The 15623-nt window shown below is 39.3% G+C and overlaps 1 protein-coding gene across 1 annotated transcript in view; it reads left to right on the forward strand.

Annotated features, from left to right (window-relative positions):
• The window catches only part of casp7 (caspase 7, apoptosis-related cysteine peptidase), a 54333-nt gene extending 43731 nt beyond the window's left edge, over nt 1–10602 (forward strand). Inside the window, exons 4-7 of the mRNA XM_055646890.1 lie at nt 1529–1657; nt 3441–3616; nt 7119–7254; nt 9926–10602. Of these exons, the coding sequence (XP_055502865.1) occupies nt 1529–1657; nt 3441–3616; nt 7119–7254; nt 9926–10158 (674 nt within the window). The 3' untranslated portion in view covers nt 10159–10602. The remainder of the gene's footprint in view (nt 1–1528; nt 1658–3440; nt 3617–7118; nt 7255–9925) is intronic.
• The last annotated feature ends 5021 nt before the right edge of the window (nt 10603–15623 follow it).

The following is a 15623-nucleotide window of genomic DNA, read 5'->3' on the forward strand; positions in this document are numbered from 1 at the left end:
TTGTAGGTTAATTGGCTTCTGTAAATTGCCCTTAGTGTGTAGGACGTGAAAGCGGGATAACGTACAGCTAGCATACGGATGATCGATGGTCGGTGTGAACTCAGTGGGCCGGGGGGCCTGTTTTAACGCTGTATCTCAAAATTAAACTAAACTAAAGTTCCAGAGGTATATGTGGAAAGAAAAACAGCATTAAGATTTCTGGTCGATGACCCTTTGTCAGGACTCAAGGAAAAAATAGAAAACAAATGAGTTTCCTGTTGTAGGCAGGGTGAAGGCCCAAATGCTGAGTTTGATCACATGGTCAAAGCTACTGAAGCCATTAAATTAAACTCGCCTAAAGGACAGCTGGATTACTCTGACCCCCCTCAGTTAAGGAGGAGGGCGGCAGGTAATGAGAAGGGGGGCACTTAATGAGTGGGGCAGGTACAGCCTTTTCTCTGAATGCCCCACCAGGCAAAGTCCAGGAAAAGGAAGTGGACCTCCTACTTGCTTTGACAAACACCTTCCTCTGGGCTGTTGCATTGGGACTCTAACTTGAAGAAAAAGCAGGATCGTCATCCCTGCTATCCAATGCTATTTCCAGTCATTGGCATCAGGAAATGATTTTTTTTAAACCCCCCTTTGCTAATGACGGGAACATTGGTAATTCCAGAGGAGAATCAAGCTATCAAGTAGATCTACATTATGCCTGCTATGTAAATAACTGTTGCAATGTTTGTATGCCAGCCTCTTGCTCCATCATGTTTTTCAACCTGTATTACTGTTTCTTATACAAAGCCAAAGATCATTGCCCAATTCTGCAAGTAGCAGAATATATAAATCAACCTCTAATTGAGTGTGTGTTGGAAGCTGGTTTGAGTCACACTGATAGCGACTCTATAACGACTTGCAATGCACGTATGCCCTTTGGTCCCACGGTAATGAGAACTAGCTTCAATCTGTATCGACTGAGTAGGAAAATGCAAGCAATGCGTAATTTAGAAACAGAAAAAAGTTGAATGATCACAATAAAATGTATTATTTATATTCTAAAGGACATAAAATAGAATAAATCCCTGGAAACGATGAGCAGGCACGTAATTGCAACTCACTGACCAGCATTGCTTCCAGAAAAACAAAGTCAGAATAAGAACTTAACCTTCACAAGCACCAAGCTGTCAAACCGTCCATAGCTTTATAAACTAAACAAGTGTATACTTCTGCGAATGCAATTAACCAACAATTTCGAATGACCATGACTCTTCATTCCAGCTTGTTACGTTGAGACAAAGATTCGGTCTCCATAAATATGGCAGATTTCTTATTTGTTCTATCGATTAATACCCAAAGTCCTAGTTTTCACTTCCTCAAAGGATCCAAGGTTAGCGAAAATTACACCTGTGCTCACAATAACTTTTGAAGATTTATTGTAAGCTATTCTGATGTCTGAATTTACTCTGGCAAATTCAGCTATTCAGGTCATAATGGTTCAATGGTTGAATAGTCCTTTATTGTCATATGCATTGTTTTCATATGCGTTGTTTTCTAGAAATGAATGTGCGTAACGGCACAGACATTGATGCTGGAAATCTGCTCAGGTGTTTTAACTCTCTGGGTTTCCACGTTGACGTTTTAAATGATCAGACTTGTTATCAGATGAAGAACAAACTGCAAGATGGTGAGTAAATGTCCAAGCTTTGGATTAGTTGATTAAGCAAAAATATCTAATTACAACTATCTTTTTTTTGATACTATTCAGTACACTAACTGTTACATGTTAAGCATGTATGTTCCCAAATGTTGCGCTGATATTCCAAGCTATTTTAGAATTAATTACATTCCCCGACTATCATTTTGTTGAAAGCTCTAGCTGTGTTTGGTTAAAGGAAAAAAATGTCAACCTCCAGCTGTAAAAAGAAAAAAATAATCAACCTCAAACAATAAAATGCTAAGCAAATTATTTAACTGATAGAAAATCAGGAAAAAAATATTGGTGCTGGAAATCTGAAACAAAAACAGAAAATGCTGGAAATACTCAGCAGCTTAGGCAGCAAATGTGCAAAAGAGAAACAGTTAGCGTTTAGAGTCTGAGACCCTTCATCAGATTTGAACCCAAAATGTTGACTGTTTCTCTTTTCACAGATAGTGCCCATCCTGCTGAGTTTCTCCAGCAGATGATCGAAAAATGGTGGATATATTTTTAAAAAACTTGCCCTGAAAATGTGTAATTTACACAGTAATTCCCTATTTGAGTTATACATTATAATACCTATCACTATGGGATTACTTTTTATGGCTTATGAATTGTGTTTTCCCCGAATACAAAATGGGGACTTTCTGTCTCACCTCAAAACTGTTACAACTTGCAGGCATTCTGACAATTGCATATAAATCTTTTCTGAAATGGGATATTGGAAGGGAATTATATCAGTATCAGTTGTGTTGCCCATCTCTTGATACAATTAGTAAGGTAAAAGTTAGTAATTTGACTGAAGTGGTGCCCATTAAACTCTAACCCTGCACGACACGAGAGGGAAGGTTAGTTTATTATTGTCATGTGCACCGAAGGACTGTGAAAAGCTTTTTGTTGCCTGCTATCTATTCAATAAAAGACTATACATGATTGCAATCAAGCCGTCTGCAGTGCAGAGACAGGAAAAAGGGTATAATGTTTACAGCAAGATAAAGTCGAATTGAAGATAGTTTGAACGTCTCCCATGGGGTAGATGTCCAGAATGGCCAGGACCATTCTAGCTGGTGAGAGGGCGGTTCAATTGCTTGATAATAACTGGCTAGAAACTGTCCGTGTATCTGGAGATATGCATTTTAAAAACCTATGTACGTCATGCTTGATGGGAGAGGTGAGAAGAGGGAGTGACAGTGGTGAGACATCCATGATGATGCTGATGGCCTTGGCAAGGTAGCAGGAAGTGTAGTCAATGGAAGGGAGGATGGTTTGCGTGACATCAACTACTTGTAGTTGCAATGTTACGGTTAGGCCTGTGTGAGAGCTGGTAGAAATAAGAAAAGTAAATGGAATGTGCAGTAACAAAGTGGTTGTTACTGTAACAAATCTAACATCAATAAATTTCAATCTTATTGAAAGGATAGAGAATAAAGTAACAATTATGCCTTGATCAAAATACTTTGTATTATGTATAAAAAAATAGTAGAAATATAATGATTACGATAACAATCTGCAAGTGTCTGATATGGCGATCTATAAAAGGGTAGCAATTGTCCTACTTTTTGATTGAGAAGGATAATCAGGTAATGTGGCAATTGTGGGAGAATGCTACTAGCATGTTAACATGACAGGAAGAGCCAACAAAATGATTGTTTTTCTCATATATTGCCACATTTAATATACTAAGCAACATGAAAGATATTACTTGGTTATCCAAAGGGAACACATCCTCAGGAGTGTTTCAATTTTGCACCTAACTATGTTGCTACTTTAGTTTCTCAGGAAAACCACAGCAACAGTGCATGTTTTGCCTGCATCCTTTTAAGCCATGGCGACGAAGGCAAGATCTATGGCACCGATGGAGCAATGCCCATAAAGACACTCACTTCTCTCTTCCGAGGTGATGTGTGCAAGACCCTTGTGGGGAAACCAAAACTCTTTTTCATTCAGGTAACATTGCCATCCTGTGAGCTTTCTCCCAATGTGTAGGAAAAAACTGCAGGTGCTGGTTTAAATCAAAGGTAGACACAAAATGCTGGAGCAACTCGGGGGGGCAGGCAGCATCTCTGGAGAGAATCTCCAGAAATGCTGCCTGTCCTCGAGTTATTCCAGCATTTTGTGTCGAGCTTCCTCACAAAATGGGTTCACCAGTAAAACCTTCATACATCCGGTTGAAAAGTTGTTTAACTTGCTTATGGGTATGATAGGTATGATGCACATTAAATTATAATTGTATAGTAATTGTATTGTCTCTCTCTCTGCACAAAAGGATTTAGAATTTCCAAGATGCAAATTAAAGGAGAAATGGGTGGAATCTTTTTTAGCATTCACCAGCTTCCACATTTTGTGGGAACTTCTTCGGGATCTGTAACTGTTCTTGTCGGTACTTTAAGGTGCTTTGATGTTAAAACGGAGCAGTAAGAACTAAGGTCCTGTTAACAGCACGCCCTTTGGGAATGGTGTGTCCTTTGTGCTTTACATAGTAACTCAAACCTCGTGTTAGTTTTGTTCAATAGCACTTGATGCCCATTATAGAAACATAGAAAATAGGTGCAGGAGTAGGCCATTCGACTCTTCGAGCCTGCACCGCCATTCAATATGATCATGGCTGATCATCCAACTCAGTATCCTGCACCTGCCTTCTCTCCATACCGCCTGATCCCTTTAGCCACAAGGGCCACATCTAACTCCCTCTTAAATATAGCCAATGAACTGGCCTCAACTACCTTCTGTGGCAGAGAATTCCAGAGATTCACCACTCTCTGTATGAAAAATGTTTTTCTCATCTTGGTCCTAAAAGACTTCCCCCTTATCCTTAATCTGTGACCCCTTGTTCTGGACATCCCCCAACATTGGGAACAATCTTCCTGCATCCAGCCTGCCCAACCCCTTAAGAATTTTGTACGTTTCTATAAGATCCCCCCTCACTCTTCTAAATTCTAGCGAGTACAAGCCAAGCTGAAATCAGATCCACGTAAATTAAGAGTGTACAAAGCAAACCAATAGTACTGAACCTAATTTATTAAAATTGTTAGGACCAACTGTTTTACTAATATATTTAGTAATACAAGAAACTGCAGGTGCTGATTTACTAACAAAAAAAACACAAAGTGCTGGAGTAACTCAGTGGGTCAGGAGGCAGGTGTAAAATGGAACTGCAGATGCTGGTTTATAACAAAGATAGACACAATGTGCTGGAGTAACTCAGCGGGTCAGGCAGCATCTCTGGAGAAAAAGGACGGGAGAAGCTTCAGACTGAATAAGGGTCCCAACCCTTAACGTCACCCATCCATTTTCTCCAAAAATGTTGCACGACCTGCTGAGTTACTCCAACACTTTGTGTTTATCTTCGGTTCTGGAAGAAACTTAGGAAGACATGGATCAGTGGATGGGGGGGGGGGGGGGTTGTTTTCTGGTCGGGACCCTTCTCAAGTCTGACCCACCTAGTTACTCCAGCACATTGTGCTTTTTTTCCCTTACAATCTTATCCCTGAAGTGAAATGGTGTAGATCAACCTTTGTTAATAATGGATGCTTTTGTTTTAACTGGGAGTTTTGAAAACTACTAAAATTGTCTTTGTTATTGTCACAATTCAATTAAGCATTTTAGAAGGATGAGAGGGCATCTCATTGAAACAGATAAGATTACTAAGGGCTTGGACACAATAGAGGCAGGAAACATGTTCCCGATGTTGGGGGAGTCCAGAACCAGGGGCCACAGTTTAAGAATAAGGAGTAAGCCATTTAGAACGGAGACGAGGAAACACTTTTTCTCACAGAGAGTGGTGAGTCTGTGGAATTCTCTGCCTCATAGGGCGGTGGAGGCCGGTTCTCTGGATGCTTTCAAGAGAGAGCTAGATAGGGCTCTTAAAAATAGCAGTCGGGGGATATGGAGAGAAGACAGGAACGGGGTACTGATTGGGGATGATCAGCCATGATCACATTGAATGGCGGTGCTGGCTCGAAGGGCCAAATGGCCTGCTCCTGCACCTATTGTCTATTGCATACATGTTTTATATCAGGTAAGATGAGAATTGCACTACCAACTGAATATAAAATAGCTACCTTTGTAGTAACGGCACAAGTGAATGAAGGAATGTGTCATGAGAATATATCCGCATTGGATATGGATTAACTGTCTGTACAGCTAACCTGCTCTGAACAATCTTTTCATTGTATGCTTGGAAATATGAAGGATAGAATTACTCTTTTACTTAATCAGTGTAGGAATCCTTAAAAACTTTCCCAATCAATTATACACATAATCATAGAATGTTTAATTTGAAGGGAGAGATAGTTGGGGCACAATCAGAGACTCTGGCACAGGTTGTACATATCTGTTTTTTTTCTTACCACGAACATCTGCTTAAATCCTTTTGCAAATTCCAGAACAATAAATTTGCTGTGAATTAGTGCCATTGTTGACATCTTATAATTTTTTTTTAAATTCTAGAAATTACTTGAGAAGTAATTTGATTAATGTAACTGAGTATTGTTTTAATCACAAAAATATACTGTATTAACCAGCGATCACCCCACCCCATTCACCAACATTATCTTATACACACTAGCGACAATTTATAATTATTACTGAAGCAAATTAACCTGAAAACCTGCACAACTTTGGAGTGCAGGAGGGACTCGGAGCACCCAGAGAAAACCCACGTGGTCACAGGGAGAGTGTACAGACAGCACCCGTAATCAGGATCGAACCCAGGTCTTTGGCGCTGTAAGTCAGCAGCTCTACCACTACGCCACTGTGCTGCCCCAATCACAATGCCAATAATTATCGCAATGTAGAATGACTAAATGGATGCTCAAAATTCATACTGAACTATTTTCTTGTCAAAGATAGACACAAAGTGCTGGAGTATCTCAGCAGGTCAGGCAGCATCTCTTGAGGAAAAAAGGATGGGTGACATTTCTTCAAGCTTCGCCAGACTCTTTTCTAGTTAAATTGGGTACAGTAATCACTTTATTGATACATTTTTAATAAATGACAGATCCTTTCAATACAATTGAACCAGTATTTTGTTGGGGAACATACTTTATGTTCTATAAACAAGGATGGGAAGCAAAAGCAATGGCTTTGAATTTACCCTTGGGGCCAGTTTAATTTTGCAGGTGTGAAACTCTGAATGTAGTTTGTACATAAAGTTACTTAAGTATGCTGATTTTCTGCACTGAGAAAATGCATTTGAGTAACCACTAAAGGTTAGATAATCTTTCTCCAGAGTGTTAAATGTACTTTTAGTTCAGCTTCCAAATATAGTGCCACTGGCTTCAGCGTATTTTAGCGCATATAAGTGAGTGAACATCTGCTCTCAGTCTTATAAAGATTTGTATGTCAAACTTTGCATAATATAAAGTGAAGTATTGAGTATTGTGTTAATTGCCTTACACAATGTTTTATACAAAATTATTATGACTCTGCTTTTCCGGACTCATTTCAGGCTTGTAGAGGTTCCGAATTTGATCAAGGAGTACAGACCGACTCGGGATCTACTGGTGAAGTAGAAACTGATGCAAATCCTCGATATAAAATCCCAGTGGAAGCAGACTTCTTGTATGCCTATTCCACTGTACCAGGTAATGAAGACAATTCAGTTTATAATATATTACAGCCTTGGCTAATAATTGCGCTTCTAATTTATTGAATGTTTTCCCAAGTTCCTGAACACAATGTGGTTATTTGTGAAGAAAAGTTGAACAGTTTAGGTTTGTGATAGGGAACCTGATTCAAATAACAAGATAAAAGCATAAAGCACAAAAACAGGCCCCTCAGCCCACCGTTCATGCTGACCATGGCATACCTATCTATTAATCCCATATAACAGCACTTCCATAGCCTTCTGTGCTTTGACAATTCAAGTGCTTGTCCAGATACTTAACCGCTCTGAGTACTTGCCTCCACCATTCACGCAGCCAGTGCATCCCAGACTCCAACTATCCACTGGGTGAGAAGATTCATTCTCACGCTGCTCTAAACCGCTTATCCCCTGCCGTAAATCTATGCCCACTGATTTTGTATATAATTCTGATGGGGGGGACATTTCCTACCATCTATTGTATTATACCCATCATCATTTTGTACATCTCTTATCATGTTCCCCTCTTAACCTCCTTCGCTCCAAGGAAAACAATCCCTACCTGCCCAGTCTCTCCTCATAACTGGGCTGCTCCATTCCAGGCAAAACTCTGGTGAGTCTCCTCTTCCCCACTCCCATGCAAAGATCCTGAGGGTGCTTGAATGAACGGATGTGGAAAGAATGTTTCCTCTTGCGAGAAGAACTCTATGGAATGCTGCAACCTCCAACTAAGCTCCAAACTACATAGACATTGTTTGTTTTCTTAGCACTTAGTTTTTATATTCTGAACATTAATTTTTGTTGTATATTACGGTGTTTGCAGAGTACTACGTTTACATATCTGTTGTGCTGCTGCAAGTAAGAATTTCATTGCCCCGGGACATATGGCAATAAAACACTCTTGACTCTTGAACCAGAGATCATTGCTTAACAATGGGAAGAGTCCCATTAATGTCAGATGAGGCAAATCTTTTGTTTTTATCCAAATGTTGTAAGTCTTTGGAACTCCCTTCCTCAAAGGCTGATAGAAGAAGAGACATTTTAAAACTTTGGCAAATGGACCCTTGATAAATGTTGGGTATCAGGGGTTATGAGGAGAAGGCAGGAGAATGGGATTGAGAGAGAAAGATAGATCATCCATGATTGAATGGCGGAGTAGACTTAATGGGCCAAATGGCCTAATTCTGATCCTATAACTTATGAACGTGAAATTGGAGAATGAAAGGTTATTACGGGTGTGAGGAATGGGAATGAGGAAACTCTTTGAAGTCCTCCCCTCTGGGAGGCGACTCCCAACTATCAAAACCTCCACATCCAGACACAAAAACAGCTTCTTCCCATGAGCGGTAGCTCTACATAACAACGCACTACACTTGGACTGTAAGCCAAACACTTATAAACTCTCCAAGTGCACTTTAAATATCTACATGCGCAATATATAGCAAAGTTGCCCCTTTTTACTATTGTATTTTATTTTTACATTTTTTTTAATTATAATTTTTTTAATTGTCTGCTGTATATTGTGTTTTTACAATGTGCAAGCAAAGCACTAAGTCAAATCCCTACATACTTGGCCAATAAATTGAATCTGTTCTGAATTGAGGTTACAATTAGATTTGCGATTATCTTGATAAAAGCTTGCCTGAGTCAATGGCTTACTCATATATGTTCATAAGTCTATCATATATGTGTAGAAGAACTATAATTGATAAATTCCTAACACTGCTAATGTTAAGGTAGAGCTACCCAAATAGATTAGTAATGAGGGACAATTGCATTATTATGAATAATAATAATAATAATAATAATATAATAAACTTTATTACGGACTCGAGGTCCAGACAAGGGGCAACATTACATATAAATGCATTGCATATTTTAAAATATCATAAAGTACATATAAAATCTTAGTATATCACTTATAAAAGCATCATAAATTATATATTTTTAAAACACAATACATGAGTTAAAAATCCAGATTAAAAGAATGATCAATGTCCTACAACGAGACAACGATACCAGTGTCTCCACAGCTGGGATTCGTAGCGTGTAGTGCTAACCCTTATGTTTGACAAGGCCACAATAATTACATTTTTAGAGTCATTTATCCTGCAAATGAATTTATACAAGTGATTTCTTAGGATAGCTTCTAAAGTACTGACTCCTGCAGCCACAAACATGTTCCTAGCACAACACCATCTAGGTTTCCTTAGCAGTGTTCTCATGGCATCGTTATATGCCACCTTTAGTCTCTTTAGAATAGAATGAGTATGTTTAGATTTTAAAGTTTTAGATTTTCTAATTGTCCGATGGAAAATATATTTTCAAAACAAGTTAATTTAGGTTTATTCCAAAGATAGACACAAAATGCTGGAGTAACTCAATGGGTCAGGCAGCATTTCTGGAGACAAGGTTTGGGTGATGTTCCAGGTCGGACCCCGTCTTCGGAATCATATACTGAGGTACAGTCAAAAGCTTTGTTGTGCAAGCCATCCCAACAGATCAGACAACACCATGCATAGATACAATTAGTTCAAACTAAAGTACGTGTGCACCTTCTGTCACTATATTAAGAATGTGTTTCATTGATTGTCAGTCCAAACCAGTTGAGCTACTACACTTTTGCTTGAAATTTGCTTCGGAATTATACCTTCCAACATTTGTCGTTGCAGGCTACTACTCATGGAGAAATCCAGGCAAGGGCTCTTGGTTTGCACAGGCCCTGTGCAATGCTTTCAAAGAATATGGGAAGGATTTTGAGATCATGCAAATTTTAACCAGAGTCAACTACATGGTGGCCATGCACTTTGAGTCTTGGTCTGAAGACCCACGGTTCAGTGAGAAGAAGCAGATCCCCTGCATTGTCTCCATGCTGACAAAAGAACTTTATTTTAAGCAGAAATGAAGCACAACGTTTCCATTAATATTTCAGGGAAATTTTGAATTGTAAAGTTTAAGTTGCTTATTAGGTCTTTCTTTTGAGTGAAAATTTAATACTAAGTTGAAGATAACTGCAGGATTCAGGAAAACCGTTTGCTATCTCTGTGATTAATCAGTTATATTTTTTTCTCTCTCTTGTATATCATACTTTGGGGCATATGCTGATGAGCTCTTTTCTCTGATATTGTCTGGATCACTTCACACTGGAGTTTATAAATGACCACTTCGTATACTGAAAAATGCAAACGTATGACTGATGTGAATTTGTGTCCCAAATCTGTTAGACTTCTTGCTTAAAGATCCATTTACAAAACTAGTTTATACAAAGTCTTGAGGCGTGAATTTCAGTACAGCTTGTATGATGGGCTGTGAATTTTAAACTTTTAGAAATATATTTCAATCAAATACACTCAGTTTATGTTTCTAAGTGAATTGTTGGGAGAGGCACTGTTTCTTACTTTAAATGTGCGGGTATTCTTCAATTCATTGCAAGAACTGGAAGCACCCTCCACCATATGCACAGATTCTCACACTCAATTTATGTTGCCAGAATTGACATATTTTGTTCCTAACTCTGACTTATAGAATGTGTAGGAAGGAACTGCAGATGTTGGTCTCAAAATGCTGGAGAATCTCAGCGCGTCAGGCAGTGTCTCTGGAGAAAAGGAATAGGTGACATTTTGGGTCAGAACCCTTCTTCTGACTCTCCAGTGGTCTCCTCATGATTCACATACTTGGTGGCATTCTCCCATTGACCACCATCACTGCTAATGGGCGTATGTCCTGTTATGTGTATGATGCAAGGGCAGAATACCTGTCCTCTCTTCTTACAATGCTGAACATTTGCTTCAAAAATGATAGTCTCATTTTAGTAATGAGTACTTTGATTAATAGCATGAAATCAAAATGGTAGGAAGTATTATATACCTTGGGTAAAGCCAGCAATGTCAATATATAATGTGGCTTCAATTCACAACAAGACATGCCTACTGAACTGTATAACAACATCTTATCTAAACCGGAAATCCATGAAATCGTGGCTAACCACATTCCTGATTTATTGAGACTTCAACTCGTCTTAACATAAAATCAAATAGGGCTACCATCTACTGTCTACCCTACCTCCAATTTGCAGGATTGAAACTGTATCCACCAATATTATAGTAAAAAGTTTGACAATAAAGTTGTCCTTAATAGTAATCGCATATAAATGTCAGCAAACACATGCACCAGTCCCATATTTCAACCAATCTGGGACCAAATTATTTTGGGATTATTATGAGTGAGCAGAGATTTGTTTCTGCATTTTGTTGAAAAGCCGCCTTTTATATGATTCATTTTTTTCTTTAAACCAATAATCCAAAATATCTTTTTTTTTGCCATTTACCTCTGTGATAAAATTCATAATCATGCAAGACTTTATGATTGTTGCAATATTCATCAATAGATGGGGCCAGTAAATTGAACCAAATTCAGTGCATAAATATAGTTTAATACAAAACAGCATCCCTAAACCTTTCATGTTTCAATACCTACGTCATGTGGAAAGCTGATATAGACACTGCTCAGAGTAATCCCCAATCTTTATTTACACACATGTTAACCATGTGTGCATGTATGAGTTCAGTCATCCTGAGCCTCTTGATCCTAGAATCGTTGGCGAGGTGTAGCATTACTTGGGGGTGACTAAGCCTCCATCCGCACACTGTTGAAATCCCCCACCCCTCATTCCTATAACATCCCGACAGGCTGGGGCCAGAGACTAACCTTGTCAAAGTCTCCAAAGCTTTGTGACAGTTTTTAAATGTTTTTGATATACAGAGATGTTTTAGTGTGTTGAAAGGAACTGCAGATACTGGTTCACACTGAAGATAGACACAAAATGCTGCAGTAACTCAGCGGGACAGGCAGCATCTCTGGAAAGAAGAAATGGGTGATGCTTCGGATCTTCAGAGTGAAATTCAGGGGAGGGGGAGACACAGAGTTGTGATAGGGTAAGGTGTAAAAATGAGACATCAAAGGAGACGAAGGTCACGGAAAATGTAGAATAGATCATTGTTAGCTAGGGGAAGGTGACAACGAAGCATGCAAAGATAAAATTTAATTAGGAACATACAAAGATAAAATTTAATTTAAAGTCTTCCCCGAGCTAACTAGGATCTACATTTTCCATAATCCTCATTTCCTTTGATGCCTCCTTTTTACACCTTACCCCTACAATGATTAAACACTATTAAAATAGCTTTAAATTTCTATTTTTAATCATTTATTAAAGATGCAATAAAAAATTATTTATTAATTAATATTCCACTTCCCCAAGAAGGTCATTAATGTTAAAAGTGCTCATGCTAAAGTTCCCCTAGAAAACACTGATTTCATTTTGGCCTACATCTTTTGTAATTATCACATTGGTAAAAACTAGACTTGCAAGTTCACACCCACCAGTAGTTTTTTTCCTCTTCTAAAACAATGGGGGGCAGCACCAGGACAGAATTTGTTCCCTTGCCAGCAACAAGGCAGATTTGGAATTTTTTTCACATTACATCTGAGTATCCAGCATTGCCATACTGTTTCTTTATAAATAACACGAAGCAGCATTATATAATTTTAAGGGCCTGTCACACTTTAAAATGCTACTTTGTGTTATTTATCAAGAAACAGTATGGCAATGTCATATAATCAGATGTAATGTGAAAATATCCAAAATCCGCTGTCTGAAACTTGCCGCTATGGCAGAAATAGCAATGCAGAAACAGTTTTCTGCTGCTCATTGAACAATTAAAATGTATTGAACGTCACCAAGCCACTGCATTTACACGAGACACAAACTAAACCAAGTGCAAATATTACATAGTATTAATTAGAAATGCCAATACCTTTACATTGATGTAATAATTACTGCCAAATGAAAATTAACTGCAATTCGGATTCTTGTTCTTGCATGTTTTTGATAGTTAGGGATGTTTACAAATTGCTCATGTTTTTCTTGATTTTCCTTGTTCTCTCTCATAGAATCACAAAGAGAGAGTCAAACATTCGTACAGCGTGGAAACAGGCTCTTCGGCCCAACTTGCTCACACTGACCCACATGTCCTATCTACACTTTGTGCCATCAGCCTGCGTTTGGCCCATATCCTTCTAAACCTGTCCTATCCATCTACCTGTACAAATGTTTCTCAAATGTTACAATACTACATGCCTCAACTATCTCCTCCGGTAAGCTTGTTGCATACGCCTACACCACCCTCTGTATGAAAAAGTTGCCACTCAGGTTCCTATTACATCTTTCCCCACTCACGTTCAACCTATGTCCTCTGATTCTTGATTCCCCTAGTCTGGGCAAGAGACTGCATCTACCCAATATATTCCGCTCATGATTTTGTACACCTCTATAAGATCATCTCCCATCCTCCTGCCCTCCAAGGAATAGACTGATTCACTTTAGCTCAAGCCCTTGAATCCTGGGAACATCCTCGCAAATCTTCTCTGCATCTTCCAGTTCACCCCTTTGCCATTTTTATCTTTGTTTTTGTACTTGATTTGACTATAATTCATTCACTCTTCTTTCCAGAACAATTGTTCCCTTCAAAACCCTTCCACGTGTAGATTAATAGTACACCTGAACAGTCTGGTTTTGAGTTTCTCAGCTTCCATTTCACGCACTTATCCGCTGGTATTTTCAGTAACTTAATAGGTAACTTTGTTTTGAGTAAGAAGCCAGGATCAGTCTATGTAGACAATAGACAATAGGTGCGGGAGTAGGCCATTTTGGCCCTTCGAGCCAGCACCGCCTTTCAATGTGATCATGGCTGATCATCCCCAATCAGTACCCCCGTTCCTGCCTTCTCCCCATATCCCCTGACTCCGCTATTTTTAAGAGCCCCATCTAGCTCTCTCTTTAAAGCATCCAGAGAACCCGCCTCCACCGCCCTCTGAGGCAGAGAATTCCACAGACTCACCACTCTCTGTGAAAAAAAGCATATGCCAGTCCCACCATCGTCCCAGTCCCTCTCAGCATATGCCAGTCCCACCATCCCGGGAATTAACCTTGTAAACCTACGCTGCACTCCCTCAATAGCAAGAATACGTGAAATATGTAAAAGCACACACTCTGTTATAGAAAATTCTGGCAAATTATGTCCGTCAATAAAATTAGGAAAAAATAACAATTTTGAAGAAATATTGTTTTAAATGCCACCTCCATAAAACAAACAATAGCTGGAGTTTCTCCAGCAATTTTGAATACCTGGTTAAAGACTGGAAGTGATACCAGTATCTTTTCAGTCTTGCTTTACAACATTCCAATAGGCTGACAAACCTCCTTTTTCACTGCTGTTGAAACAACACTCATTCAAGTAAATAGTGGCATTCTGTTATTATCTTGACATGAATCTCATTAAATATTAAACTCAACCAACATAATAACAGAGAGTGCACTATGAGTGCTTCGGAATATCACAATGTTGTCAAAGGAGATACGTTAATACATGAAGTCTTTGTTTTATAGTTACTGGCCCAAACTGTAATGAACAGTGACTGAAAACAGATACTGGGAATCTGAAATAAAAACAGAAAATAGTGCCAAAGCCGAGGAGATCAGGGAGCACCTGTAGAAAGAGGGACAAGACACTTCAAGTTGAAGACCGATCGTTGAAACTAGAAAAGAGAGAAAACAATGTGAGACATGAGGAACTGCAGATACTGACAATAGACAATAGGTGCAGGAGTAGGCCATTCGGCCCTTTGAACCAGCACAGCCATTCAATGTGATCATGGCTGATCATCCCCAATCAATACCCCGTTCCTGCCTTCTCCCCATATCCCCTGACTCCGCTATTTTTAAGAGCCCTATCTAGCTCTCTCTTTAAAGCATCCAGAGAACCCGCCTCCACCGCCCTCTGAGGCAGAGAATTCCACAGACTCACCACTCTAAGTGAGAAAAAGTGTTTCCTCGTCTCCGTTCTAAATGGCTTACTCCTTATTCTTAAACTGTGGCCCCTGGTTCTGGACTCCCCCAACCTCGGGAACATGTTTCCTGGCTCTAGCCTGTACAAACCCTTAACAATCTTATGTTTCAATGAGATATCCTCTCATCCTCTAAACTCCAGAGTGTACAAGCCCAGCTGCTCCATTCTCTCAGCATATGACAGTCCCGCCATACCGGGAATTAACCTTGTAAATCTACGCTGCACTGCCTCAATATCAAGAATGTCCTTCCTCAAATTAGGGGACCAAAACTGCACACAATACTCCAGGTGTGGTCTCACTAGGGCTCTGTACAACTGGAGAAGGACCTCTTTGCTCCTATATTCGATTCCTCTTGTTATAAAGGCCAACATGCCATTCGCTTTCTTCACTGCCTGCTGTACCTGCATGCTTACTTTCATAGACTGATGTACAAGGACCCCCAGATCCTGTTGTACTTCCCCT

The sequence above is a fragment of the Leucoraja erinacea genome, chromosome 15 (genome assembly GCF_028641065.1).
Source record: "Leucoraja erinacea ecotype New England chromosome 15, Leri_hhj_1, whole genome shotgun sequence".
Taxonomy (NCBI): Eukaryota; Metazoa; Chordata; class Chondrichthyes; order Rajiformes; family Rajidae; genus Leucoraja; species Leucoraja erinaceus.